This window comes from Rutilus rutilus, assembly GCF_951802725.1.
Source record: "Rutilus rutilus genome assembly, chromosome: 10".
NCBI lineage: Eukaryota > Metazoa > Chordata > Actinopteri > Cypriniformes > Leuciscidae > Rutilus > Rutilus rutilus.
In genome coordinates, this window is record NC_140215.1 from 39,362,504 (window position 1) to 39,390,293 (window position 27,790).

Here is a 27,790-nt window from a genome sequence, read left to right on the forward strand (position 1 = left end):
ACGAAGAGGGTTCGAACCTGCGCGGGGAGACCCCAATGGATTTCAAGTCCATCGCCTTAACCTCTCGGCCACGACTACTCCTGCCACTTCTTGCGTGGGTTTGGTTGTGAAACGCAGTTTGCAGACCAGACAGTTGTCAGCGATTCTTTCTTTTGTATAGTCATGCAGTGTGAAACTGTCATCGGTGCATCGTGCACACAGCAGCAACTGAACGTTAACCCAGATAGTCGTGCAGTGTGAAAAGAACAGTGACTCGACTACTTTGAAAATTGTGCAGTGTGAACGCGGCGTTACAGGCATTCAGAACTCATTTGGTCGCAGGTAACTAAAGGGATCATCTGTTAATAGGCTTGAAGTTGCAACTTCCTAAAATAAAACGACCACTAGAAGACACAATTTCACTAAAATGCTTCAGAATGCAGAAGACTATTGGTCAATAGACAATACTGGTTGAAACTTCACAGAATTGTTCGTCCAAACATTGCATTTGGATTCAGAAGTTTCCATGTCAACACTATCAACGCCAAACTGAATCTGCATCAGTCAGGTGGTACAACTAGAGCACTGCAAGTTGTTTACGTTCATTATCACTATAATGTTATGCATTTTAGACATGAGGCAATTTAGTGCAGTCTTTCGACCTTTGACACTTTACAGACTCTGCTGTGTGTTTTCAAGCGTTTTGAAGGAGGCACGGCTTTGGAGAGTGGGATCTCACGCATTGATTCCAATGAGCCATTATGTGAGAGAACAGCCAAACTAACACTGGAACACAAAAATCTAATTCCTTGTTTTCCCACTTAAAAAAAGAAAAGAAAAAAAGAGAGGAAATGGTCTTACAAGTGTGAGATTTATTTGGTGATAAACAGGGAAAACACCATACATCCAATGGTTAAATCAGCACAGTTAACTGCATGCATAGCCACATTACTTATGGCCAGGACATTTGCCATAAGGGTCAGTTGGCTTTGGAGGTTCGGCTGCAGGCTTCATTGGAGGCTTGGGCGGTCCGGCTGCAGGCTTCACAGGAGGCTTCGGGGGTTCGGCTGCAGGCTTCATTGGAGGCTTGGGCGGTTCGGCTGCAGGCTTCACAGGAGGCTTCGGGGGTTCAGCTGCAGGCTTCATTGGAGGCTTCGGGGGTTCGGCCGCAGGCTTCATTGGAGGCTTCGGGGGTTCGGCTGCAGGCTTCATTGGAGGCTTGGCTGCAGGCTTCACTGGAGGCTTCGGGGGTTCCACTGGAGGCATCACTGGCAGTTCGTCTGATGGCTCCGGAGGTTCGGTAGAAGGCTCCGGCAGTTCAGCAGAAGGCTCCGGCAGTTCGGCAGAAGGCTCCGGCAGTTCGGTAGAAGGCTCCGGCAGTTCGGCAGAAGGCTCCGGCTCTTCGGTAGAAGGCTCCACTGGAAGCTTTACTGGAGGCTTCGGAGGTTCAGCTGCAGGCTTCACTGGAGGCTTTGGAGGTTCGGCTGCAGGCTTCCCTGGAGGCTTCGGCGGTTCGGCTGCAGGCTTCCCTGGAGGCTTCGGCGGTTCGGCTGCAGGCTTCCCTGGAGGCTTCGGAGGTTCAGCTGCAGGCTTCACTGGAGGCTTCGGAGGTTCGGCTGCAGGCTTCCCTGGAGGCTTTGGAGGTTCAGCTGCAGGCTTTCCTGGAGGCTTCGGCGGTTCGGCTGCAGGCTTCACTGGATGGATACAGATAGTCAACTTCAGTCAGTCCGTTTAGAGGCATTCAGTCTCAGATACAGCACAAAACCCAAATACCAAGTTTTACACCTCTTAATTATTAATCATGATCGTATTAATTAATCACATGAATTAATTTTGTAAAGCCATCCTGTGCTATTGGCTGAATACTTTTTACATTGAGAACGATTAATTATAAAACAAGACAAACTGAAATGAGGAAGCTGACCCAAACACTAATATAATAACAAATACCTGCAAATGGATCCATACACTGATGTCCACATCCATTGCTGCAGCATTTCTCATTGTTCGGACAGTCACTGTCATAGTAACACAACTCTGCACACATTCCTGTTCCAGACTTTGTGCTTGGACACTCCCCTGCCTTTGCTGTTATAGGGACACATGACAGAGAAACCACATCACTGAATACTGAATGTCTCGTACACTGTATGAAAAAAAAAAGAAGAGATGATCGTAGGAGGATTTACCGGAATATTCAGTCCATCTACTTCATAGTTTCACGTTTAGGTCAATGTGTTACTTGCAGTTTCTTTGCAATTATTTGTGAAACTTACTAGCAATTCCTGAGTGAAAACATTTGTTCAGGGTTTTTTTTCTGGAAGACGTATAGCATGCATCAATAATTAAAACTCACTGAAAACAGGCGGCACACACGCAGCCCCACAGGGAAATTGACAGCATTTGTGTCCTCCAGAGCAGTCTCTATCAGAAGTGCATCCTCGTCGGGAGGGCACGACCGTCAGCATCGCCGGACACTGACCAGACACTACAGAAGAGGATCATTAGGGGAGACCAGGAAGTACTGTAAAAGTTTGCTTCAGCATTTGCAAGTCAGGGGTTTTGCAATGAGTCTCAAACTTTATAATATTCACACATTTATCTGCTTCAAGTCAAGTAGCTTAGAAGTCTACCATTTTTCACTAAACTGCATCAATCGGTTTCAAAGACTGAGCGTGAAGTTACAACCTACCCCACTGTAGTAGAGTGAGTAATAGTGCAATGCTGATAGAAATCAGTTAATATGTTGTATACAAATTTACTGGTGTACATCTTCAAAAATGATGCCATCCCCATGACCACCCTCATTTCCTTTTTAGCATTTTAATAAGCTACTCAACAGAAAACAAAACAAACATAGAAACCCACTATATATGTAAAACGCAGAGTTATCGGTTATAATTAGCTCCCCACGTTATATTGTAGGCTTATGCATTTGTTAAAACAAAACAAACAAAAAAACTTTAGGCAAAAGTTTAAACTCAGGATTGATACAGTCCGGTAACAATTTTGCAGCCATATTATAACACTAATGTTCGTGTTTAACAGTAAACAAAAATGCCTATTAGTGATTATATGGGTTTTACTTGTACAATGAAAAATGCATAAAGTTACGACAGTTTGCATATTTATACGTTGCTTATTATTAAAACTAAACCAACACACAAAGATGAACTTCCACTGGACGTCTGTACTGTATTTTTGTAAGCAGATGTGTCTGAAATCAAATTTTGTAAGGCACTTTATTTATGCACTTCTGCAGGCTGCGTAATGAAGCTAAAACAACTTCTCACCTAGGACTCCAGCGTCTGTTGTGCTTAAACAAGCAGACAGACACAATAAAACAGCACTAAATGAGCAATACACTTGAGCTGTCATCCTCTCGACCTGCAATCTCAAAAGCAACTCTGCTGGAAGATGCACTGAATTAGTGAGTCAGGAGGGGGGCGGACAGCAAGGACCACAAAACTACAAAGAAAGACCCCTGTTGCTGCATCAAAATATCAGCTGAGTCCCACAACAAACGCTATCAGAAGAGTTTAAAACACTTTTTGAAGATCCAATTGGGGGTCTGGGTAACTCCAACCCTAATGAATATCACTTGCCTGCAGCTTTCTAATATAGCCTAATCTTGAAGACCTTGATTAGCTTGTTCAGGTGTGTTTGATTAGGGTTGGACGTCGTAATAATTACCGTAATTACGAGATGATTGAATCTGCAGTGGTCAGGTGGTACAGCGATCACGTGGTACAAGTCGGAGTTCTACCACAAGTTACAAGTTGTAATTATGACTAAACTCCTACACCTAAACTCTCCAGGAAATGGATCTCTACTGGAGACTGACATCAAGAGACAAAGGGGCATGTCTAGAATTTGAATCTGAATTTTTCAATTGCTGATTGATTTACGATGTGAATCCATGCAAGTAATTATGAATGAAAACAATGTTTCCAGCCACTGTAGTGAATATAGGGGAATACACAGCCATGGTTATATCATAGCCAATTTAATATTGGATGGTTTCATATGGATTTGCATATTTGCATAATCAGATAATATTTGTTCACTCAAGCTTTCTATAGACATATTTCTTATCGTGACCGAGGCAAGTAGCCTATAGAATTTTGGTTAATTTCTGTGACGGAGACCGAGACGGCAGAAAGCGCACCCTGTTTGTTTTCTTTATTTTACAAAAGCACAACATTTAATTGTTATTGTGAGTGTATATAAATAAAAGGTTGTTCGCGTTTGTCGAACGCTAATTTAACATGCCCGAAATAAAATCCGATTTTAGAAGAATTTGTAGCGTCACTCGGACAGGTGTGCCAAAACACTTATTTATAAACTAACAATTTTCCGTTTTAGAGAAAAAAGCAGCTCGTACAAAGCTCCTGGATGTCACAATTCCTGTCGCAAACAGACAAAGTGACGGGGAGCCACGTAGTCGGCAGGGTTCGAACCTGCGCGGGGAGACCCCAATGGATTTCAAGTCCATCGCCTTAACCTCTCGGCCACGACTACTCCCGCCAGTGAGTCACATGCTCAGAGAACACCTGGGGCCAACTATCAATGTGGATGGCGAAAATATTGTGTTGGCAAAAAGGAGTTCAACAACGTCTTCACCTACACGAAAAGATGCCATGATCCGGATTTGGACTGGGGATCGTACAAAGATCCTGGATGTCACAATCAGACAAAGTGACAAGGAGTCACATAGTCAGCAGGGTTCGAACCTGCGTGGGGAGACCCCAATGGTTTTCGAGGCCATCGCCTTAACCTCTCGGTCACGACTGCTCTTGAAAGTGAGTCAGTGATAGTGGTAGTGAGTCACATGCTATTTTCCTTTCTGGAAGTGAGCAGCAGAGGACACCCGGGCCAACCATCAATGTGGATGTGAGCAGCAGAGGATGCACTCAGCTAACATATTGTGTTGGCAAAAAGGAGTTCAACGACGTCTTCACCTACACAAAAACCAGCTCACTTCAGGCTTGAAAAGAGATGTGGGTTGCCCAGTTTTCTGTGTTAGAGAAAAAAAAAAAATGCAGCTCGTACAAAGCTCCTGGATGTCACAATTCCTGTCGCAAACAGACGAAGAGGGTTCGAACCTGCGCGGGGAGACCCCAATGGATTTCAAGTCCATCGCCTTAACCTCTCGGCCACGACTACTCCTGCCACTTCTTGCGTGGGTTTGGTTGTGAAACGCAGTTTGCAGACCAGACAGTTGTCAGCGATTCTTTCTTTTGTATAGTCATGCAGTGTGAAACTGTCATCGGTGCATCGTGCACACAGCAGCAACTGAACGTTAACCCAGATAGTCGTGCAGTGTGAAAAGAACAGTGACTCGACTACTTTGAAAATTGTGCAGTGTGAACGCGGCGTTACAGGCATTCAGAACTCATTTGGTCGCAGGTAACTAAAGGGATCATCTGTTAATAGGCTTGAAGTTGCAACTTCCTAAAATAAAACGACCACTAGAAGACACAATTTCACTAAAATGCTTCAGAATGCAGAAGACTATTGGTCAATAGACAATACTGGTTGAAACTTCACAGAATTGTTCGTCCAAACATTGCATTTGGATTCAGAAGTTTCCATGTCAACACTATCAACGCCAAACTGAATCTGCATCAGTCAGGTGGTACAACTAGAGCACTGCAAGTTGTTTACGTTCATTATCACTATAATGTTATGCATTTTAGACATGAGGCAATTTAGTGCAGTCTTTCGACCTTTGACACTTTACAGACTCTGCTGTGTGTTTTCAAGCGTTTTGAAGGAGGCACGGCTTTGGAGAGTGGGATCTCACGCATTGATTCCAATGAGCCATTATGTGAGAGAACAGCCAAACTAACACTGGAACACAAAAATCTAATTCCTTGTTTTCCCACTTAAAAAAAGAAAAGAAAAAAAGAGAGGAAATGGTCTTACAAGTGTGAGATTTATTTGGTGATAAACAGGGAAAACACCATACATCCAATGGTTAAATCAGCACAGTTAACTGCATGCATAGCCACATTACTTATGGCCAGGACATTTGCCATAAGGGTCAGTTGGCTTTGGAGGTTCGGCTGCAGGCTTCATTGGAGGCTTGGGCGGTCCGGCTGCAGGCTTCACAGGAGGCTTCGGGGGTTCGGCTGCAGGCTTCATTGGAGGCTTGGGCGGTTCGGCTGCAGGCTTCACAGGAGGCTTCGGGGGTTCAGCTGCAGGCTTCATTGGAGGCTTCGGGGGTTCGGCCGCAGGCTTCATTGGAGGCTTCGGGGGTTCGGCTGCAGGCTTCATTGGAGGCTTGGCTGCAGGCTTCACTGGAGGCTTCGGGGGTTCCACTGGAGGCATCACTGGCAGTTCGTCTGATGGCTCCGGAGGTTCGGTAGAAGGCTCCGGCAGTTCAGCAGAAGGCTCCGGCAGTTCGGCAGAAGGCTCCGGCAGTTCGGTAGAAGGCTCCGGCAGTTCGGCAGAAGGCTCCGGCAGTTCGGCAGAAGGCTCCGGCTCTTCGGTAGAAGGCTCCACTGGAAGCTTTACTGGAGGCTTCGGAGGTTCAGCTGCAGGCTTCACTGGAGGCTTTGGAGGTTCGGCTGCAGGCTTCCCTGGAGGCTTCGGCGGTTCGGCTGCAGGCTTCCCTGGAGGCTTCGGCGGTTCGGCTGCAGGCTTCCCTGGAGGCTTCGGAGGTTCAGCTGCAGGCTTCACTGGAGGCTTTGGAGGTTCGGCTGCAGGCTTCCCTGGAGGCTTCGGAGGTTCGGCTGCAGGCTTCCCTGGAGGCTTTGGAGGTTCAGCTGCAGGCTTTCCTGGAGGCTTCGGCGGTTCGGCTGCAGGCTTCACTGGATGGATACAGATAGTCAACTTCAGTCAGTCCGTTTAGAGGCATTCAGTCTCAGATACAGCACAAAACCCAAATACCAAGTTTTACACCTCTTAATTATTAATCATGATCGTATTAATTAATCACATGAATTAATTTTGTAAAGCCATCCTGTGCTATTGGCTGAATACTTTTTACATTGAGAACGATTAATTATAAAACAAGACAAACTGAAATGAGGAAGCTGACCCAAACACTAATATAATAACAAATACCTGCAAATGGATCCATACACTGATGTCCACATCCATTGCTGCAGCATTTCTCATTGTTCGGACAGTCACTGTCATAGTAACACAACTCTGCACACATTCCTGTTCCAGACTTTGTGCTTGGACACTCCCCTGCCTTTGCTGTTATAGGGACACATGACAGAGAAACCACATCACTGAATACTGAATGTCTCGTACACTGTATGAAAAAAAAAAGAAGAGATGATCGTAGGAGGATTTACCGGAATATTCAGTCCATCTACTTCATAGTTTCACGTTTAGGTCAATGTGTTACTTGCAGTTTCTTTGCAATTATTTGTGAAACTTACTAGCAATTCCTGAGTGAAAACATTTGTTCAGGGTTTTTTTTCTGGAAGACGTATAGCATGCATCAATAATTAAAACTCACTGAAAACAGGCGGCACACACGCAGCCCCACAGGGAAATTGACAGCATTTGTGTCCTCCAGAGCAGTCTCTATCAGAAGTGCATCCTCGTCGGGAGGGCACGACCGTCAGCATCGCCGGACACTGACCAGACACTACAGAAGAGGATCATTAGGGGAGACCAGGAAGTACTGTAAAAGTTTGCTTCAGCATTTGCAAGTCAGGGGTTTTGCAATGAGTCTCAAACTTTATAATATTCACACATTTATCTGCTTCAAGTCAAGTAGCTTAGAAGTCTACCATTTTTCACTAAACTGCATCAATCGGTTTCAAAGACTGAGCGTGAAGTTACAACCTACCCCACTGTAGTAGAGTGAGTAATAGTGCAATGCTGATAGAAATCAGTTAATATGTTGTATACAAATTTACTGGTGTACATCTTCAAAAATGATGCCATCCCCATGACCACCCTCATTTCCTTTTTAGCATTTTAATAAGCTACTCAACAGAAAACAAAACAAACATAGAAACCCACTATATATGTAAAACGCAGAGTTATCGGTTATAATTAGCTCCCCACGTTATATTGTAGGCTTATGCATTTGTTAAAACAAAACAAACAAAAACTTTAGGCAAAAGTTTAAACTCAGGATTGATACAGTCCGGTAACAATTTTGCAGCCATATTATAACACTAATGTTCGTGTTTAACAGTAAACAAAAATGCCTATTAGTGATTATATGGGTTTTACTTGTACAATGAAAAATGCATAAAGTTACGACAGTTTGCATATTTATACGTTGCTTATTATTAAAACTAAACCAACACACAAAGATGAACTTCCACTGGACGTCTGTACTGTATTTTTGTAAGCAGATGTGTCTGAAATCAAATTTTGTAAGGCACTTTATTTATGCACTTCTGCAGGCTGCGTAATGAAGCTAAAACAACTTCTCACCTAGGACTCCAGCGTCTGTTGTGCTTAAACAAGCAGACAGACACAATAAAACAGCACTAAATGAGCAATACACTTGAGCTGTCATCCTCTCGACCTGCAATCTCAAAATCAACTCTGCTGGAAGATGCACTGAATTAGTGAGTCAGGAGGGGGGCGGACAGCAAGGACCACAAAACTACAAAGAAAGACCCCTGTTGCTGCATCAAAATATCAGCTGAGTCCCACAACAAACGCTATCAGAAGAGTTTAAAACACTTTTTGAAGATCCAATTGGGGGTCTGGGTAACTCCAACCCTAATGAATATCACTTGCCTGCAGCTTTCTAATATAGCCTAATCTTGAAGACCTTGATTAGCTTGTTCAGGTGTGTTTGATTAGGGTTGGACGTCGTAATAATTACCGTAATTACGAGATGATTGAATCTGCAGTGGTCAGGTGGTACAGCGATCACGTGGTACAAGTCGGAGTTCTACCACAAGTTACAAGTTGTAATTATGACTAAACTCCTACACCTAAACTCTCCAGGAAATGGATCTCTACTGGAGACTGACATCAAGAGACAAAGGGGCATGTCTAGAATTTGAATCTGAATTTTTCAATTGCTGATTGATTTGCGATGTGAATCCATGCAAGTAATTATGAATGAAAACAATGTTTCCAGCCACTGTAGTGAATATAGGGGAATACACAGCCATGGTTATATCATAGCCAATTTAATATTGGATGGTTTCATATGGATTTGCATATTTGCATAATCAGATAATATTTGTTCACTCAAGCTTTCTATAGACATATTTCTTATCGTGACCGAGGCAAGTAGCCTATAGAATTTTGGTTAATTTCTGTGACGGAGACCGAGACGGCAGAAAGCGCACCCTGTTTGTTTTCTTTATTTTACAAAAGCACAACATTTAATTGTTATTGTGAGTGTATATAAATAAAAGGTTGTTCGCGTTTGTCGAACGCTAATTTAACATGCCCGAAATAAAATCCGATTTTAGAAGAATTTGTAGCGTCACTCGGACAGGTGTGCCAAAACACTTATTTATAAACTAACGACGTCTTCACCTACACAAAACCCTGCTCACTTCAGGCTTGAAAAGAGATGTGGGTTGCCCAATTTTCCGTTTTAGAGAAAAAAGCAGCTCGTACAAAGCTCCTGGATGTCACAATTCCTGTCGCAAACAGACAAAGTGACGGGGAGCCACGTAGTCGGCAGGGTTCGAACCTGCGCGGGGAGACCCCAATGGATTTCAAGTCCATCGCCTTAACCTCTCGGCCACGACTACTCCCGCCAGTGAGTCACATGCTCAGAGAACACCTGGGGCCAACTATCAATGTGGATGGCGAAAATATTGTGTTGGCAAAAAGGAGTTCAACAACGTCTTCACCTACACGAAAAGATGCCATGATCCGGATTTGGACTGGGGATGCTGCGGGCACAACGCAGAGTACTAAATGCTATGGCGAGAAAGCAATCTTTCCACTTGCCCCGGGCCTGCACATACAGAGTCAACGGCAAGCTTCAGCTCAGTTCTCTCAAAGTCCCCCACCACCGCTTGCCTAGACAGTAGGGTCTTTGAGCAACAGCCTCTGGTGGAACGGCATTCTGTCGTTCTATTGCGCACGCGCGACATTAACTGCTACCTCGCGACGTTCTACTGTAACCGTCTACTACGGGAGAACAGCTGATTTGCCGTAGTCGTTACTACGTGACAGATTAAGAATATTAATGTTATGTTTTAGGTTATGTGGCATTGTAATCGTTTCTGTATATCATTAAATGCCAAAAGCAACCCTTCTCTTCCTTTTTAAAATCACTTCCTTTTTTTGTATTTTGTCTGATGATTAAATTACCCCTACGCCATCCTCTTTAATGTTGCTTAGTGATTTTTGCGCTCTTTAGCTCTTTGCCGTTCCATCAGCAGCTGTTGCTTAAAGTCCCTAGTAACCAAGCATTACAGCAGGCAAAACAACACCAAATGCTGGGAAATAACCCCGCCACATCTTAATCTTGAAGAGGAAGACCACCTCTCTCAAAGGCTGGGAAGAGCACAGCAAGAGATTAGGGGAGGTCTGCAACAAACCTTCGCCCGAACAGGGACTTGAACCCTGGACCTTCAGATTAAAAGTCCAAGGCGCTACCATTTGAGCTAGCCGGGCTTTCGCCAGGGAACAGCCACCCTAGGGATATAACAGCACTTTCCCCCTAAAGTGTTCATGCTTTGTCAGCTTAAAGTTTGTGGTATTAAAGGATGAAGACCACAATTTATAAAGGGACGAGAGAGATAGGCTGCTCCTTCCAAAGCTAGGAACACTGACATTGAAAGAGTGGAGTTTTTTTTTCGTGGCATGTTGCTAACTCTAAGGTGGTTTCGACAAAAGAGCAACTGGGACATAATGAGTAGGTTTCTGTTTGACTTTTCTAAGAGAGAACGAATGCAACATTTCAAAACACTAATATCCAAGATTCTCCATAAAATATAATGCGGCGACTCTTGAGCTGCACAACATGAAGGCCGTGAAGTTGTCGGGGGATGCCAAAGCCATTGCTCCGACAGCCTGAATAGAATGGCCAAAATCACATATGATCTGGGCCTTTTGAAACGATGCCCACTTCAGGCTTGAAAAGAGCCCAATGTCCGTGTTCGGAAAAAAAAAGCAGATCGTACAAAGATCCTGGATGTCACAATCAGACAAAGTGACAAGGAGTCACATAGTCAGCAGGGTTCGAACCTGCGTGGGGAGACCCCAATGGTTTTCGAGGCCATCGCCTTAACCTCTCGGTCACGACTGCTCTTGAAAGTGAGTCAGTGATAGTGGTAGTGAGTCACATGCTATTTTCCTTTCTGGAAGTGAGCAGCAGAGGACACCCGGGCCAACCATCAATGTGGATGTGAGCAGCAGAGGATGCACTCAGCTAACATATTGTGTTGGCAAAAAGGAGTTCAACGACGTCTTCACCTACACAAAAACCTGCTCACTTCAGGCTTGAAAAGAGATGTGGGTTGCCCAGTTTTCTGTGTTAGAGAAAAAAAAAAAATGCAGCTCGTACAAAGCTCCTGGATGTCACAATTCCTGTCGCAAACAGACGAAGAGGGTTCGAACCTGCGCGGGGAGACCCCAATGGATTTCAAGTCCATCGCCTTAACCTCTCGGCCACGACTACTCCTGCCACTTCTTGCGTGGGTTTGGTTGTGAAACGCAGTTTGCAGACCAGACAGTTGTCAGCGATTCTTTCTTTTGTATAGTCATGCAGTGTGAAACTGTCATCGGTGCATCGTGCACACAGCAGCAACTGAACGTTAACCCAGATAGTCGTGCAGTGTGAAAAGAACAGTGACTCGACTACTTTGAAAATTGTGCAGTGTGAACGCGGCGTTACAGGCATTCAGAACTCATTTGGTCGCAGGTAACTAAAGGGATCATCTGTTAATAGGCTTGAAGTTGCAACTTCCTAAAATAAAACGACCACTAGAAGACACAATTTCACTAAAATGCTTCAGAATGCAGAAGACTATTGGTCAATAGACAATACTGGTTGAAACTTCACAGAATTGTTCGTCCAAACATTGCATTTGGATTCAGAAGTTTCCATGTCAACACTATCAACGCCAAACTGAATCTGCATCAGTCAGGTGGTACAACTAGAGCACTGCAAGTTGTTTACGTTCATTATCACTATAATGTTATGCATTTTAGACATGAGGCAATTTAGTGCAGTCTTTCGACCTTTGACACTTTACAGACTCTGCTGTGTGTTTTCAAGCGTTTTGAAGGAGGCACGGCTTTGGAGAGTGGGATCTCACGCATTGATTCCAATGAGCCATTATGTGAGAGAACAGCCAAACTAACACTGGAACACAAAAATCTAATTCCTTGTTTTCCCACTTAAAAAAAGAAAAGAAAAAAAGAGAGGAAATGGTCTTACAAGTGTGAGATTTATTTGGTGATAAACAGGGAAAACACCATACATCCAATGGTTAAATCAGCACAGTTAACTGCATGCATAGCCACATTACTTATGGCCAGGACATTTGCCATAAGGGTCAGTTGGCTTTGGAGGTTCGGCTGCAGGCTTCATTGGAGGCTTGGGCGGTCCGGCTGCAGGCTTCACAGGAGGCTTCGGGGGTTCGGCTGCAGGCTTCATTGGAGGCTTGGGCGGTTCGGCTGCAGGCTTCACAGGAGGCTTCGGGGGTTCAGCTGCAGGCTTCATTGGAGGCTTCGGGGGTTCGGCCGCAGGCTTCATTGGAGGCTTCGGGGGTTCGGCTGCAGGCTTCATTGGAGGCTTGGCTGCAGGCTTCACTGGAGGCTTCGGGGGTTCCACTGGAGGCATCACTGGCAGTTCGTCTGATGGCTCCGGAGGTTCGGTAGAAGGCTCCGGCAGTTCAGCAGAAGGCTCCGGCAGTTCGGCAGAAGGCTCCGGCAGTTCGGTAGAAGGCTCCGGCAGTTCGGCAGAAGGCTCCGGCTCTTCGGTAGAAGGCTCCACTGGAAGCTTTACTGGAGGCTTCGGAGGTTCAGCTGCAGGCTTCACTGGAGGCTTTGGAGGTTCGGCTGCAGGCTTCCCTGGAGGCTTCGGCGGTTCGGCTGCAGGCTTCCCTGGAGGCTTCGGCGGTTCGGCTGCAGGCTTCCCTGGAGGCTTCGGAGGTTCGGCTGCAGGCTTCACTGGAGGCTTCGGAGGTTCGGCTGCAGGCTTCCCTGGAGGCTTTGGAGGTTCAGCTGCAGGCTTTCCTGGAGGCTTCGGCGGTTCGGCTGCAGGCTTCACTGGATGGATACAGATAGTCAACTTCAGTCAGTCCGTTTAGAGGCATTCAGTCTCAGATACAGCACAAAACCCAAATACCAAGTTTTACACCTCTTAATTATTAATCATGATCGTATTAATTAATCACATGAATTAATTTTGTAAAGCCATCCTGTGCTATTGGCTGAATACTTTTTACATTGAGAACGATTAATTATAAAACAAGACAAACTGAAATGAGGAAGCTGACCCAAACACTAATATAATAACAAATACCTGCAAATGGATCCATACACTGATGTCCACATCCATTGCTGCAGCATTTCTCATTGTTTGGACAGTCACTGTCATAGTAACACAACTCTGCACACATTCCTGTTCCAGACTTTGTGCTTGGACACTCCCCTGCCTTTGCTGTTATAGGGACACATGACAGAGAAACCACATCACTGAATACTGAATGTCTCGTACACTGTATGAAAAAAAAAAGAAGAGATGATCGTAGGAGGATTTACCGGAATATTCAGTCCATCTACTTCATAGTTTCACGTTTAGGTCAATGTGTTACTTGCAGTTTCTTTGCAATTATTTGTGAAACTTACTAGCAATTCCTGAGTGAAAACATTTGTTCAGGGGTTTTTTTCTGGAAGACGTATAGCATGCATCAATAATTAAAACTCACTGAAAACAGGCGGCACACACGCAGCCCCACAGGGAAATTGACAGCATTTGTGTCCTCCAGAGCAGTCTCTATCAGAAGTGCATCCTCGTCGGGAGGGCACGACCGTCAGCATCGCCGGACACTGACCAGACACTACAGAAGAGGATCATTAGGGGAGACCAGGAAGTACTGTAAAAGTTTGCTTCAGCATTTGCAAGTCAGGGGTTTTGCAATGAGTCTCAAACTTTATAATATTCACACATTTATCTGCTTCAAGTCAAGTAGCTTAGAAGTCTACCATTTTTCACTAAACTGCATCAATCGGTTTCAAAGACTGAGCGTGAAGTTACAACCTACCCCACTGTAGTAGAGTGAGTAATAGTGCAATGCTGATAGAAATCAGTTAATATGTTGTATACAAATTTACTGGTGTACATCTTCAAAAATGATGCCATCCCCATGACCACCCTCATTTCCTTTTTAGCATTTTAATAAGCTACTCAACAGAAAACAAAACAAACATAGAAACCCACTATATATGTAAAACGCAGAGTTATCGGTTATAATTAGCTCCCCACGTTATATTGTAGGCTTATGCATTTGTTAAAACAAAACAAACAAAAAAACTTTAGGCAAAAGTTTAAACTCAGGATTGATACAGTCCGGTAACAATTTTGCAGCCATATTATAACACTAATGTTCGTGTTTAACAGTAAACAAAAATGCCTATTAGTGATTATATGGGTTTTACTTGTACAATGAAAAATGCATAAAGTTACGACAGTTTGCATATTTATACGTTGCTTATTATTAAAACTAAACCAACACACAAAGATGAACTTCCACTGGACGTCTGTACTGTATTTTTGTAAGCAGATGTGTCTGAAATCAAATTTTGTAAGGCACTTTATTTATGCACTTCTGCAGGCTGCGTAATGAAGCTAAAACAACTTCTCACCTAGGACTCCAGCGTCTGTTGTGCTTAAACAAGCAGACAGACACAATAAAACAGCACTAAATGAGCAATACACTTGAGCTGTCATCCTCTCGACCTGCAATCTCAAAAGCAACTCTGCTGGAAGATGCACTGAATTAGTGAGTCAGGAGGGGGGCGGACAGCAAGGACCACAAAACTACAAAGAAAGACCCCTGTTGCTGCATCAAAATATCAGCTGAGTCCCACAACAAACGCTATCAGAAGAGTTTAAAACACTTTTTGAAGATCCAATTGGGGGTCTGGGTAACTCCAACCCTAATGAATATCACTTGCCTGCAGCTTTCTAATATAGCCTAATCTTGAAGACCTTGATTAGCTTGTTCAGGTGTGTTTGATTAGGGTTGGACGTCGTAATAATTACCGTAATTACGAGATGATTGAATCTGCAGTGGTCAGGTGGTACAGCGATCACGTGGTACAAGTCGGAGTTCTACCACAAGTTACAAGTTGTAATTATGACTAAACTCCTACACCTAAACTCTCCAGGAAATGGATCTCTACTGGAGACTGACATCAAGAGACAAAGGGGCATGTCTAGAATTTGAATCTGAATTTTTCAATTGCTGATTGATTTGCGATGTGAATCCATGCAAGTAATTATGAATGAAAACAATGTTTCCAGCCACTGTAGTGAATATAGGGGAATACACAGCCATGGTTATATCATAGCCAATTTAATATTGGATGGTTTCATATGGATTTGCATATTTGCATAATCAGATAATATTTGTTCACTCAAGCTTTCTATAGACATATTTCTTATCGTGACCGAGGCAAGTAGCCTATAGAATTTTGGTTAATTTCTGTGACGGAGACCGAGACGGCAGAAAGCGCACCCTGTTTGTTTTCTTTATTTTACAAAAGCACAACATTTAATTGTTATTGTGAGTGTATATAAATAAAAGGTTGTTCGCGTTTGTCGAACGCTAATTTAACATGCCCGAAATAAAATCCGATTTTAGAAGAATTTGTAGCGTCACTCGGACAGGTGTGCCAAAACACTTATTTATAAACTAACGACGTCTTCACCTACACAAAACCCTGCTCACTTCAGGCTTGAAAAGAGATGTGGGTTGCCCAATTTTCCGTTTTAGAGAAAAAAGCAGCTCGTACAAAGCTCCTGGATGTCACAATTCCTGTCGCAAACAGACAAAGTGACGGGGAGCCACGTAGTCGGCAGGGTTCGAACCTGCGCGGGGAGACCCCAATGGATTTCAAGTCCATCGCCTTAACCTCTCGGCCACGACTACTCCCGCCAGTGAGTCACATGCTCAGAGAACACCTGGGGCCAACTATCAATGTGGATGGCGAAAATATTGTGTTGGCAAAAAGGAGTTCAACAACGTCTTCACCTACACGAAAAGATGCCATGATCCGGATTTGGACTGGGGATGCTGCGGGCACAACGCAGAGTACTAAATGCTATGGCGAGAAAGCAATCTTTCCACTTGCCCCGGGCCTGCACATACAGAGTCAACGGCAAGCTTCAGCTCAGTTCTCTCAAAGTCCCCCACCACCGCTTGCCTAGACAGTAGGGTCTTTGAGCAACAGCCTCTGGTGGAACGGCATTCTGTCGTTCTATTGCGCACGCGCGACATTAACTGCTACCTCGCGACGTTCTACTGTAACCGTCTACTACGGGAGAACAGCTGATTTGCCGTAGTCGTTACCACGTGACAGATTAAGAATATTAATGTTATGTTTTAGGTTATGTGGCATTGTAATCGTTTCTGTATATCATTAAATGCCAAAAGCAACCCTTCTCTTCCTTTTTAAAATCACTTCCTTTTTTTGTATTTTGTCTGATGATTAAATTACCCCTACGCCATCCTCTTTACTGTTGCTTAGTGATTTTTGCGCTCTTTAGCTCTTTGCCGTTCCATCAGCAGCTGTTGCTTAAAGTCCCTAGTAACCAAGCATTACAGCAGGCAAAACAACACCAAATGCTGGGAAATAACCCCGCCACATCTTAATCTTGAAGAGGAAGACCACCTCTCTCAAAGGCTGGGAAGAGCACAGCAAGAGATTAGGGGAGGTCTGCAACAAACCTTCGCCCGAACAGGGACTTGAACCCTGGACCTTCAGATTAAAAGTCCAAGGCGCTACCATTTGAGCTAGCCGGGCTTTCGCCAGGGAACAGCCACCCTAGGGATATAACAGCACTTTCCCCCTAAAGTGTTCATGCTTTGTCAGCTTAAAGTTTGTGGTATTAAAGGATGAAGACCACAATTTATAAAGGGACGAGAGAGATAGGCTGCTCCTTCCAAAGCTAGGAACACTGACATTGAAAGAGTGGAGTTTTTTTTTCGTGGCATGTTGCTAACTCTAAGGTGGTTTCGACAAAAGAGCAACTGGGACATAATGAGTAGGTTTCTGTTTGACTTTTCTAAGAGAGAACGAATGCAACATTTCAAAACACTAATATCCAAGATTCTCCATAAAATATAATGCGGCGACTCTTGAGCTGCACAACATGAAGGCCGTGAAGTTGTCGGGGGATGCCAAAGCCATTGCTCCGACAGCCTGAATAGAATGGCCAAAATCACATATGATCTGGGCCTTTTGAAACGATGCCCACTTCAGGCTTGAAAAGAGCCCAATGTCCGTGTTCGGAAAAAAAAAGCAGATCGTACAAAGATCCTGGATGTCACAATCAGACAAAGTGACAAGGAGTCACATAGTCAGCAGGGTTCGAACCTGCGTGGGGAGACCCCAATGGTTTTCGAGGCCATCGCCTTAACCTCTCGGTCACGACTGCTCTTGAAAGTGAGTCAGTGATAGTGGTAGTGAGTCACATGCTATTTTCCTTTCTGGAAGTGAGCAGCAGAGGACACCCGGGCCAACCATCAATGTGGATGTGAGCAGCAGAGGATGCACTCAGCTAACATATTGTGTTGGCAAAAAGGAGTTCAACGACGTCTTCACCTACACAAAAACCTGCTCACTTCAGGCTTGAAAAGAGATGTGGGTTGCCCAGTTTTCTGTGTTAGAGAAAAAAAAAAAATGCAGCTCGTACAAAGCTCCTGGATGTCACAATTCCTGTCGCAAACAGACGAAGAGGGTTCGAACCTGCGCGGGGAGACCCCAATGGATTTCAAGTCCATCGCCTTAACCTCTCGGCCACGACTACTCCTGCCACTTCTTGCGTGGGTTTGGTTGTGAAACGCAGTTTGCAGACCAGACAGTTGTCAGCGATTCTTTCTTTTGTATAGTCATGCAGTGTGAAACTGTCATCGGTGCATCGTGCACACAGCAGCAACTGAACGTTAACCCAGATAGTCGTGCAGTGTGAAAAGAACAGTGACTCGACTACTTTGAAAATTGTGCAGTGTGAACGCGGCGTTACAGGCATTCAGAACTCATTTGGTCGCAGGTAACTAAAGGGATCATCTGTTAATAGGCTTGAAGTTGCAACTTCCTAAAATAAAACGACCACTAGAAGACACAATTTCACTAAAATGCTTCAGAATGCAGAAGACTATTGGTCAATAGACAATACTGGTTGAAACTTCACAGAATTGTTCGTCCAAACATTGCATTTGGATTCAGAAGTTTCCATGTCAACACTATCAACGCCAAACTGAATCTGCATCAGTCAGGTGGTACAACTAGAGCACTGCAAGTTGTTTACGTTCATTATCACTATAATGTTATGCATTTTAGACATGAGGCAATTTAGTGCAGTCTTTCGACCTTTGACACTTTACAGACTCTGCTGTGTGTTTTCAAGCGTTTTGAAGGAGGCACGGCTTTGGAGAGTGGGATCTCACGCATTGATTCCAATGAGCCATTATGTGAGAGAACAGCCAAACTAACACTGGAACACAAATCTAATTCCTTGTTTTCCCACTTAAAAAAAGAAAAGAAAAAAAGAGAGGAAATGGTCTTACAAGTGTGAGATTTATTTGGTGATAAACAGGGAAAACACCATACATCCAATGGTTAAATCAGCACAGTTAACTGCATGCATAGCCACATTACTTATGGCCAGGACATTTGCCATAAGGGTCAGTTGGCTTTGGAGGTTCGGCTGCAGGCTTCATTGGAGGCTTGGGCGGTCCGGCTGCAGGCTTCACAGGAGGCTTCGGGGGTTCGGCTGCAGGCTTCATTGGAGGCTTGGGCGGTTCGGCTGCAGGCTTCACAGGAGGCTTCGGGGGTTCAGCTGCAGGCTTCATTGGAGGCTTCGGGGGTTCGGCCGCAGGCTTCATTGGAGGCTTCGGGGGTTCGGCTGCAGGCTTCATTGGAGGCTTGGCTGCAGGCTTCACTGGAGGCTTCGGGGGTTCCACTGGAGGCATCACTGGCAGTTCGTCTGATGGCTCCGGAGGTTCGGTAGAAGGCTCCGGCAGTTCAGCAGAAGGCTCCGACAGTTCGGCAGAAGGCTCCGGCAGTTCGGTAGAAGGCTCCGGCAGTTCGGCAGAAGGCTCCGGCTCTTCGGTAGAAGGCTCCACTGGAAGCTTTACTGGAGGCTTCGGAGGTTCAGCTGCAGGCTTCACTGGAGGCTTTGGAGGTTCGGCTGCAGGCTTCCCTGGAGGCTTCGGCGGTTCGGCTGCAGGCTTCCCTGGAGGCTTCGGCGGTTCGGCTGCAGGCTTCCCTGGAGGCTTCGGAGGTTCGGCTGCAGGCTTCACTGGAGGCTTCGGAGGTTCGGCTGCAGGCTTCCCTGGAGGCTTTGGAGGTTCAGCTGCAGGCTTTCCTGGAGGCTTCGGCGGTTCGGCTGCAGGCTTCACTGGATGGATACAGATAGTCAACTTCAGTCAGTCCGTTTAGAGGCATTCAGTCTCAGATACAGCACAAAACCCAAATACCAAGTTTTACACCTCTTAATTATTAATCATGATCGTATTAATTAATCACATGAATTAATTTTGTAAAGCCATCCTGTGCTATTGGCTGAATACTTTTTACATTGAGAACGATTAATTATAAAACAAGACAAACTGAAATGAGGAAGCTGACCCAAACACTAATATAATAACAAATACCTGCAAATGGATCCATACACTGATGTCCACATCCATTGCTGCAGCATTTCTCATTGTTTGGACAGTCACTGTCATAGTAACACAACTCTGCACACATTCCTGTTCCAGACTTTGTGCTTGGACACTCCCCTGCCTTTGCTGTTATAGGGACACATGACAGAGAAACCACATCACTGAATACTGAATGTCTCGTACACTGTATGAAAAAAAAAAGAAGAGATGATCGTAGGAGGATTTACCGGAATATTCAGTCCATCTACTTCATAGTTTCACGTTTAGGTCAATGTGTTACTTGCAGTTTCTTTGCAATTATTTGTGAAACTTACTAGCAATTCCTGAGTGAAAACATTTGTTCAGGGGTTTTTTTCTGGAAGACGTATAGCATGCATCAATAATTAAAACTCACTGAAAACAGGCGGCACACACGCAGCCCCACAGGGAAATTGACAGCATTTGTGTCCTCCAGAGCAGTCTCTATCAGAAGTGCATCCTCGTCGGGAGGGCACGACCGTCAGCATCGCCGGACACTGACCAGACACTACAGAAGAGGATCATTAGGGGAGACCAGGAAGTACTGTAAAAGTTTGCTTCAGCATTTGCAAGTCAGGGGTTTTGCAATGAGTCTCAAACTTTATAATATTCACACATTTATCTGCTTCAAGTCAAGTAGCTTAGAAGTCTACCATTTTTCACTAAACTGCATCAATCGGTTTCAAAGACTGAGCGTGAAGTTACAACCTACCCCACTGTAGTAGAGTGAGTAATAGTGCAATGCTGATAGAAATCAGTTAATATGTTGTATACAAATTTACTGGTGTACATCTTCAAAAATGATGCCATCCCCATGACCACCCTCATTTCCTTTTTAGCATTTTAATAAGCTACTCAACAGAAAACAAAACAAACATAGAAACCCACTATATATGTAAAACGCAGAGTTATCGGTTATAATTAGCTCCCCACGTTATATTGTAGGCTTATGCATTTGTTAAAACAAAACAAACAAAAAAACTTTAGGCAAAAGTTTAAACTCAGGATTGATACAGTCCGGTAACAATTTTGCAGCCATATTATAACACTAATGTTCGTGTTTAACAGTAAACAAAAATGCCTATTAGTGATTATATGGGTTTTACTTGTACAATGAAAAATGCATAAAGTTACGACAGTTTGCATATTTATACGTTGCTTATTATTAAAACTAAACCAACACACAAAGATGAACTTCCACTGGACGTCTGTACTGTATTTTTGTAAGCAGATGTGTCTGAAATCAAATTTTGTAAGGCACTTTATTTATGCACTTCTGCAGGCTGCGTAATGAAGCTAAAACAACTTCTCACCTAGGACTCCAGCGTCTGTTGTGCTTAAACAAGCAGACAGACACAATAAAACAGCACTAAATGAGCAATACACTTGAGCTGTCATCCTCTCGACCTGCAATCTCAAAAGCAACTCTGCTGGAAGATGCACTGAATTAGTGAGTCAGGAGGGGGGCGGACAGCAAGGACCACAAAACTACAAAGAAAGACCCCTGTTGCTGCATCAAAATATCAGCTGAGTCCCACAACAAACGCTATCAGAAGAGTTTAAAACACTTTTTGAAGATCCAATTGGGGGTCTGGGTAACTCCAACCCTAATGAATATCACTTGCCTGCAGCTTTCTAATATAGCCTAATCTTGAAGACCTTGATTAGCTTGTTCAGGTGTGTTTGATTAGGGTTGGACGTCGTAATAATTACCGTAATTACGAGATGATTGAATCTGCAGTGGTCAGGTGGTACAGCGATCACGTGGTACAAGTCGGAGTTCTACCACAAGTTACAAGTTGTAATTATGACTAAACTCCTACACCTAAACTCTCCAGGAAATGGATCTCTACTGGAGACTGACATCAAGAGACAAAGGGGCATGTCTAGAATTTGAATCTGAATTTTTCAATTGCTGATTGATTTGCGATGTGAATCCATGCAAGTAATTATGAATGAAAACAATGTTTCCAGCCACTGTAGTGAATATAGGGGAATACACAGCCATGGTTATATCATAGCCAATTTAATATTGGATGGTTTCATATGGATTTGCATATTTGCATAATCAGATAATATTTGTTCACTCAAGCTTTCTATAGACATATTTCTTATCGTGACCGAGGCAAGTAGCCTATAGAATTTTGGTTAATTTCTGTGACGGAGACCGAGACGGCAGAAAGCGCACCCTGTTTGTTTTCTTTATTTTACAAAAGCACAACATTTAATTGTTATTGTGAGTGTATATAAATAAAAGGTTGTTCGCGTTTGTCGAACGCTAATTTAACATGCCCGAAATAAAATCCGATTTTAGAAGAATTTGTAGCGTCACTCGGACAGGTGTGCCAAAACACTTATTTATAAACTAACGACGTCTTCACCTACACAAAACCCTGCTCACTTCAGGCTTGAAAAGAGATGTGGGTTGCCCAATTTTCCGTTTTAGAGAAAAAAGCAGCTCGTACAAAGCTCCTGGATGTCACAATTCCTGTCGCAAACAGACAAAGTGACGGGGAGCCACGTAGTCGGCAGGGTTCGAACCTGCGCGGGGAGACCCCAATGGATTTCAAGTCCATCGCCTTAACCTCTCGGCCACGACTACTCCCGCCAGTGAGTCACATGCTCAGAGAACACCTGGGGCCAACTATCAATGTGGATGGCGAAAATATTGTGTTGGCAAAAAGGAGTTCAACAACGTCTTCACCTACACGAAAAGATGCCATGATCCGGATTTGGACTGGGGATGCTGCGGGCACAACGCAGAGTACTAAATGCTATGGCGAGAAAGCAATCTTTCCACTTGCCCCGGGCCTGCACATACAGAGTCAACGGCAAGCTTCAGCTCAGTTCTCTCAAAGTCCCCCACCACCGCTTGCCTAGACAGTAGGGTCTTTGAGCAACAGCCTCTGGTGGAACGGCATTCTGTCGTTCTATTGCGCACGCGCGACATTAACTGCTACCTCGCGACGTTCTACTGTAACCGTCTACTACGGGAGAACAGCTGATTTGCCGTAGTCGTTACCACGTGACAGATTAAGAATATTAATGTTATGTTTTAGGTTATGTGGCATTGTAATCGTTTCTGTATATCATTAAATGCCAAAAGCAACCCTTCTCTTCCTTTTTAAAATCACTTCCTTTTTTTGTATTTTGTCTGATGATTAAATTACCCCTACGCCATCCTCTTTACTGTTGCTTAGTGATTTTTGCGCTCTTTAGCTCTTTGCCGTTCCATCAGCAGCTGTTGCTTAAAGTCCCTAGTAACCAAGCATTACAGCAGGCAAAACAACACCAAATGCTGGGAAATAACCCCGCCACATCTTAATCTTGAAGAGGAAGACCACCTCTCTCAAAGGCTGGGAAGAGCACAGCAAGAGATTAGGGGAGGTCTGCAACAAACCTTCGCCCGAACAGGGACTTGAACCCTGGACCTTCAGATTAAAAGTCCAAGGCGCTACCATTTGAGCTAGCCGGGCTTTCGCCAGGGAACAGCCACCCTAGGGATATAACAGCACTTTCCCCCTAAAGTGTTCATGCTTTGTCAGCTTAAAGTTTGTGGTATTAAAGGATGAAGACCACAATTTATAAAGGGACGAGAGAGATAGGCTGCTCCTTCCAAAGCTAGGAACACTGACATTGAAAGAGTGGAGTTTTTTTTTCGTGGCATGTTGCTAACTCTAAGGTGGTTTCGACAAAAGAGCAACTGGGACATAATGAGTAGGTTTCTGTTTGACTTTTCTAAGAGAGAACGAATGCAACATTTCAAAACACTAATATCCAAGATTCTCCATAAAATATAATGCGGCGACTCTTGAGCTGCACAACATGAAGGCCGTGAAGTTGTCGGGGGATGCCAAAGCCATTGCTCCGACAGCCTGAATAGAATGGCCAAAATCACATATGATCTGGGCCTTTTGAAACGATGCCCACTTCAGGCTTGAAAAGAGCCCAATGTCCGTGTTCGGAAAAAAAAAGCAGATCGTACAAAGATCCTGGATGTCACAATCAGACAAAGTGACAAGGAGTCACATAGTCAGCAGGGTTCGAACCTGCGTGGGGAGACCCCAATGGTTTTCGAGGCCATCGCCTTAACCTCTCGGTCACGACTGCTCTTGAAAGTGAGTCAGTGATAGTGGTAGTGAGTCACATGCTATTTTCCTTTCTGGAAGTGAGCAGCAGAGGACACCCGGGCCAACCATCAATGTGGATGTGAGCAGCAGAGGATGCACTCAGCTAACATATTGTGTTGGCAAAAAGGAGTTCAACGACGTCTTCACCTACACAAAAACCTGCTCACTTCAGGCTTGAAAAGAGATGTGGGTTGCCCAGTTTTCTGTGTTAGAGAAAAAAAAAAAATGCAGCTCGTACAAAGCTCCTGGATGTCACAATTCCTGTCGCAAACAGACGAAGAGGGTTCGAACCTGCGCGGGGAGACCCCAATGGATTTCAAGTCCATCGCCTTAACCTCTCGGCCACGACTACTCCTGCCACTTCTTGCGTGGGTTTGGTTGTGAAACGCAGTTTGCAGACCAGACAGTTGTCAGCGATTCTTTCTTTTGTATAGTCATGCAGTGTGAAACTGTCATCGGTGCATCGTGCACACAGCAGCAACTGAACGTTAACCCAGATAGTCGTGCAGTGTGAAAAGAACAGTGACTCGACTACTTTGAAAATTGTGCAGTGTGAACGCGGCGTTACAGGCATTCAGAACTCATTTGGTCGCAGGTAACTAAAGGGATCATCTGTTAATAGGCTTGAAGTTGCAACTTCCTAAAATAAAACGACCACTAGAAGACACAATTTCACTAAAATGCTTCAGAATGCAGAAGACTATTGGTCAATAGACAATACTGGTTGAAACTTCACAGAATTGTTCGTCCAAACATTGCATTTGGATTCAGAAGTTTCCATGTCAACACTATCAACGCCAAACTGAATCTGCATCAGTCAGGTGGTACAACTAGAGCACTGCAAGTTGTTTACGTTCATTATCACTATAATGTTATGCATTTTAGACATGAGGCAATTTAGTGCAGTCTTTCGACCTTTGACACTTTACAGACTCTGCTGTGTGTTTTCAAGCGTTTTGAAGGAGGCACGGCTTTGGAGAGTGGGATCTCACGCATTGATTCCAATGAGCCATTATGTGAGAGAACAGCCAAACTAACACTGGAACACAAATCTAATTCCTTGTTTTCCCACTTAAAAAAAGAAAAGAAAAAAAGAGAGGAAATGGTCTTACAAGTGTGAGATTTATTTGGTGATAAACAGGGAAAACACCATACATCCAATGGTTAAATCAGCACAGTTAACTGCATGCATAGCCACATTACTTATGGCCAGGACATTTGCCATAAGGGTCAGTTGGCTTTGGAGGTTCGGCTGCAGGCTTCATTGGAGGCTTGGGCGGTCCGGCTGCAGGCTTCACAGGAGGCTTCGGGGGTTCGGCTGCAGGCTTCATTGGAGGCTTGGGCGGTTCGGCTGCAGGCTTCACAGGAGGCTTCGGGGGTTCAGCTGCAGGCTTCATTGGAGGCTTCGGGGGTTCGGCCGCAGGCTTCATTGGAGGCTTCGGGGGTTCGGCTGCAGGCTTCATTGGAGGCTTGGCTGCAGGCTTCACTGGAGGCTTCGGGGGTTCCACTGGAGGCATCACTGGCAGTTCGTCTGATGGCTCCGGAGGTTCGGTAGAAGGCTCCGGCAGTTCAGCAGAAGGCTCCGACAGTTCGGCAGAAGGCTCCGGCAGTTCGGTAGAAGGCTCCGGCAGTTCGGCAGAAGGCTCCGGCTCTTCGGTAGAAGGCTCCACTGGAAGCTTTACTGGAGGCTTCGGAGGTTCAGCTGCAGGCTTCACTGGAGGCTTTGGAGGTTCGGCTGCAGGCTTCCCTGGAGGCTTCGGCGGTTCGGCTGCAGGCTTCCCTGGAGGCTTCGGCGGTTCGGCTGCAGGCTTCCCTGGAGGCTTCGGAGGTTCGGCTGCAGGCTTCACTGGAGGCTTCGGAGGTTCGGCTGCAGGCTTCCCTGGAGGCTTTGGAGGTTCAGCTGCAGGCTTTCCTGGAGGCTTCGGCGGTTCGGCTGCAGGCTTCACTGGATGGATACAGATAGTCAACTTCAGTCAGTCCGTTTAGAGGCATTCAGTCTCAGATACAGCACAAAACCCAAATACCAAGTTTTACACCTCTTAATTATTAATCATGATCGTATTAATTAATCACATGAATTAATTTTGTAAAGCCATCCTGTGCTATTGGCTGAATACTTTTTACATTGAGAACGATTAATTATAAAACAAGACAAACTGAAATGAGGAAGCTGACCCAAACACTAATATAATAACAAATACCTGCAAATGGATCCATACACTGATGTCCACATCCATTGCTGCAGCATTTCTCATTGTTTGGACAGTCACTGTCATAGTAACACAACTCTGCACACATTCCTGTTCCAGACTTTGTGCTTGGACACTCCCCTGCCTTTGCTGTTATAGGGACACATGACAGAGAAACCACATCACTGAATACTGAATGTCTCGTACACTGTATGAAAAAAAAAAGAAGAGATGATCGTAGGAGGATTTACCGGAATATTCAGTCCATCTACTTCATAGTTTCACGTTTAGGTCAATGTGTTACTTGCAGTTTCTTTGCAATTATTTGTGAAACTTACTAGCAATTCCTGAGTGAAAACATTTGTTCAGGGGTTTTTTTCTGGAAGACGTATAGCATGCATCAATAATTAAAACTCACTGAAAACAGGCGGCACACACGCAGCCCCACAGGGAAATTGACAGCATTTGTGTCCTCCAGAGCAGTCTCTATCAGAAGTGCATCCTCGTCGGGAGGGCACGACCGTCAGCATCGCCGGACACTGACCAGACACTACAGAAGAGGATCATTAGGGGAGACCAGGAAGTACTGTAAAAGTTTGCTTCAGCATTTGCAAGTCAGGGGTTTTGCAATGAGTCTCAAACTTTATAATATTCACACATTTATCTGCTTCAAGTCAAGTAGCTTAGAAGTCTACCATTTTTCACTAAACTGCATCAATCGGTTTCAAAGACTGAGCGTGAAGTTACAACCTACCCCACTGTAGTAGAGTGAGTAATAGTGCAATGCTGATAGAAATCAGTTAATATGTTGTATACAAATTTACTGGTGTACATCTTCAAAAATGATGCCATCCCCATGACCACCCTCATTTCCTTTTTAGCATTTTAATAAGCTACTCAACAGAAAACAAAACAAACATAGAAACCCACTATATATGTAAAACGCAGAGTTATCGGTTATAATTAGCTCCCCACGTTATATTGTAGGCTTATGCATTTGTTAAAACAAAACAAACAAAAAAACTTTAGGCAAAAGTTTAAACTCAGGATTGATACAGTCCGGTAACAATTTTGCAGCCATATTATAACACTAATGTTCGTGTTTAACAGTAAACAAAAATGCCTATTAGTGATTATATGGGTTTTACTTGTACAATGAAAAATGCATAAAGTTACGACAGTTTGCATATTTATACGTTGCTTATTATTAAAACTAAACCAACACACAAAGATGAACTTCCACTGGACGTCTGTACTGTATTTTTGTAAGCAGATGTGTCTGAAATCAAATTTTGTAAGGCACTTTATTTATGCACTTCTGCAGGCTGCGTAATGAAGCTAAAACAACTTCTCACCTAGGACTCCAGCGTCTGTTGTGCTTAAACAAGCAGACAGACACAATAAAACAGCACTAAATGAGCAATACACTTGAGCTGTCATCCTCTCGACCTGCAATCTCAAAAGCAACTCTGCTGGAAGATGCACTGAATTAGTGAGTCAGGAGGGGGGCGGACAGCAAGGACCACAAAACTACAAAGAAAGACCCCTGTTGCTGCATCAAAATATCAGCTGAGTCCCACAACAAACGCTATCAGAAGAGTTTAAAACACTTTTTGAAGATCCAATTGGGGGTCTGGGTAACTCCAACCCTAATGAATATCACTTGCCT

At 44.4% G+C, this 27,790-nt stretch overlaps 5 protein-coding genes across 15 annotated transcripts; all 5 read right to left on the reverse strand.

Moving 5' to 3' along the window:
• Positions 1-831: 831 nt before the first annotated feature.
• LOC311298719 (uncharacterized protein) lies at positions 832-3,640 on the reverse strand. 5 transcript variants are annotated; one of them, XM_084421875.1, is made up of 5 exons: positions 3,273-3,586; positions 2,336-2,467; positions 2,169-2,264; positions 1,930-2,067; positions 832-1,673 (listed from the first exon to the last, which is right to left on the reverse strand). In XM_084421875.1, the coding sequence occupies exons 4-5, from the start codon at positions 2,024-2,026 to the stop codon at positions 928-930; spliced, it is 843 nt and encodes a 280-aa protein (XP_084278001.1). In that variant the 5' UTR covers positions 2,027-2,067; positions 2,169-2,264; positions 2,336-2,467; positions 3,273-3,586; the 3' UTR covers positions 832-927. The 5 variants fall into 5 exon arrangements, with proteins under 5 accessions (XP_084278001.1, XP_084277997.1, XP_084278000.1 ...); XM_084421871.1 differs by lacking the exon at positions 2,169-2,264 and having other exon boundaries at positions 3,273-3,640; XM_084421874.1 differs by lacking the exon at positions 2,169-2,264 and having other exon boundaries at positions 832-1,508; positions 3,273-3,575.
• Positions 3,641-5,898: 2,258 nt separating this feature from the next.
• LOC311298718 (uncharacterized protein) lies at positions 5,899-8,759 on the reverse strand. 4 transcript variants are annotated; one of them, XM_084421870.1, is made up of 5 exons: positions 8,392-8,705; positions 7,457-7,588; positions 7,290-7,385; positions 7,051-7,188; positions 5,899-6,794 (listed from the first exon to the last, which is right to left on the reverse strand). In XM_084421870.1, the coding sequence occupies exons 4-5, from the start codon at positions 7,145-7,147 to the stop codon at positions 5,995-5,997; spliced, it is 897 nt and encodes a 298-aa protein (XP_084277996.1). In that variant the 5' UTR covers positions 7,148-7,188; positions 7,290-7,385; positions 7,457-7,588; positions 8,392-8,705; the 3' UTR covers positions 5,899-5,994. The 4 variants fall into 4 exon arrangements, with proteins under 4 accessions (XP_084277996.1, XP_084277993.1, XP_084277995.1 ...); XM_084421867.1 differs by lacking the exon at positions 7,290-7,385 and having other exon boundaries at positions 8,392-8,759; XM_084421869.1 differs by lacking the exon at positions 7,290-7,385 and having other exon boundaries at positions 5,899-6,596.
• A 3,554-nt stretch (positions 8,760-12,313) lies between these two features.
• On the reverse strand, positions 12,314-15,122 carry LOC311298721 (uncharacterized protein). 3 transcript variants are annotated; one of them, XM_084421879.1, is made up of 5 exons: positions 14,755-15,054; positions 13,818-13,949; positions 13,651-13,746; positions 13,412-13,549; positions 12,314-13,155 (listed from the first exon to the last, which is right to left on the reverse strand). In XM_084421879.1, the coding sequence occupies exons 4-5, from the start codon at positions 13,506-13,508 to the stop codon at positions 12,410-12,412; spliced, it is 843 nt and encodes a 280-aa protein (XP_084278005.1). In that variant the 5' UTR covers positions 13,509-13,549; positions 13,651-13,746; positions 13,818-13,949; positions 14,755-15,054; the 3' UTR covers positions 12,314-12,409. The 3 variants fall into 3 exon arrangements, with proteins under 3 accessions (XP_084278005.1, XP_084278003.1, XP_084278004.1); XM_084421877.1 differs by lacking the exon at positions 13,651-13,746 and having other exon boundaries at positions 14,755-15,122; XM_084421878.1 differs by lacking the exon at positions 13,651-13,746 and having other exon boundaries at positions 12,314-13,089; positions 14,755-15,053.
• Positions 15,123-18,674: 3,552 nt separating this feature from the next.
• Positions 18,675-21,429, reverse strand: LOC311298720 (uncharacterized protein). The gene is made up of 4 exons (XM_084421876.1): positions 21,116-21,429; positions 20,179-20,310; positions 19,773-19,910; positions 18,675-19,516 (listed from the first exon to the last, which is right to left on the reverse strand). Exons 1-4 carry the CDS (start codon positions 21,198-21,200, stop codon positions 18,771-18,773), a joined length of 1,101 nt encoding a protein of 366 aa, XP_084278002.1. The 5' UTR covers positions 21,201-21,429; the 3' UTR covers positions 18,675-18,770.
• A 3,606-nt stretch (positions 21,430-25,035) lies between these two features.
• Positions 25,036-27,790, reverse strand: LOC311298723 (uncharacterized protein). Of its 2 annotated transcripts, XM_084421880.1 has the most exons (4): positions 27,477-27,790; positions 26,540-26,671; positions 26,134-26,271; positions 25,036-25,877 (listed from the first exon to the last, which is right to left on the reverse strand). In XM_084421880.1, exons 1-4 carry the CDS (start codon positions 27,559-27,561, stop codon positions 25,132-25,134), a joined length of 1,101 nt encoding a protein of 366 aa, XP_084278006.1. In that variant the 5' UTR covers positions 27,562-27,790; the 3' UTR covers positions 25,036-25,131. The 2 variants fall into 2 exon arrangements, with proteins under 2 accessions (XP_084278006.1, XP_084278007.1); XM_084421881.1 differs by lacking the exon at positions 27,477-27,790 and having other exon boundaries at positions 26,373-26,593.

Excerpts from the sequence above, each read along its gene's own strand:
- LOC311298719 (XM_084421871.1), bottom strand. The coding sequence starts at position 3,357 with ATGACAGCTCAAGTGTATTGCTCATTTAGTGCTGTTTTATTGTGTCTG. Across the intron at positions 2,468-3,272 it reads AACAGACGCTGGAGTCCTAG|TGTCTGGTCAGTGTCCGGCG; the intron begins GTGAGAAGTTGT and ends CCTCTTCTGTAG. Across the intron at positions 1,674-1,929 it reads GTGTATGGATCCATTTGCAG|TGAAGCCTGCAGCCGAACCG; the intron begins GTATTTGTTATT and ends GTATCCATCCAG.
- LOC311298718 (XM_084421867.1), bottom strand. The coding sequence starts at position 8,476 with ATGACAGCTCAAGTGTATTGCTCATTTAGTGCTGTTTTATTGTGTCTG. Across the intron at positions 7,589-8,391 it reads AACAGACGCTGGAGTCCTAG|TGTCTGGTCAGTGTCCGGCG; the intron begins GTGAGAAGTTGT and ends CCTCTTCTGTAG. Across the intron at positions 6,795-7,050 it reads GTGTATGGATCCATTTGCAG|TGAAGCCTGCAGCCGAACCG; the intron begins GTATTTGTTATT and ends GTATCCATCCAG.
- LOC311298721 (XM_084421877.1), bottom strand. The coding sequence starts at position 14,839 with ATGACAGCTCAAGTGTATTGCTCATTTAGTGCTGTTTTATTGTGTCTG. Across the intron at positions 13,950-14,754 it reads AACAGACGCTGGAGTCCTAG|TGTCTGGTCAGTGTCCGGCG; the intron begins GTGAGAAGTTGT and ends CCTCTTCTGTAG. Across the intron at positions 13,156-13,411 it reads GTGTATGGATCCATTTGCAG|TGAAGCCTGCAGCCGAACCG; the intron begins GTATTTGTTATT and ends GTATCCATCCAG.
- LOC311298720 (XM_084421876.1), bottom strand. The coding sequence starts at position 21,200 with ATGACAGCTCAAGTGTATTGCTCATTTAGTGCTGTTTTATTGTGTCTG. Across the intron at positions 20,311-21,115 it reads AACAGACGCTGGAGTCCTAG|TGTCTGGTCAGTGTCCGGCG; the intron begins GTGAGAAGTTGT and ends CCTCTTCTGTAG. Across the intron at positions 19,911-20,178 it reads GTGTGTGCCGCCTGTTTTCA|CAAAGGCAGGGGAGTGTCCA; the intron begins GTGAGTTTTAAT and ends TCCCTATAACAG.
- LOC311298723 (XM_084421880.1), bottom strand. The coding sequence starts at position 27,561 with ATGACAGCTCAAGTGTATTGCTCATTTAGTGCTGTTTTATTGTGTCTG. Across the intron at positions 26,272-26,539 it reads GTGTGTGCCGCCTGTTTTCA|CAAAGGCAGGGGAGTGTCCA; the intron begins GTGAGTTTTAAT and ends TCCCTATAACAG. Across the intron at positions 25,878-26,133 it reads GTGTATGGATCCATTTGCAG|TGAAGCCTGCAGCCGAACCG; the intron begins GTATTTGTTATT and ends GTATCCATCCAG.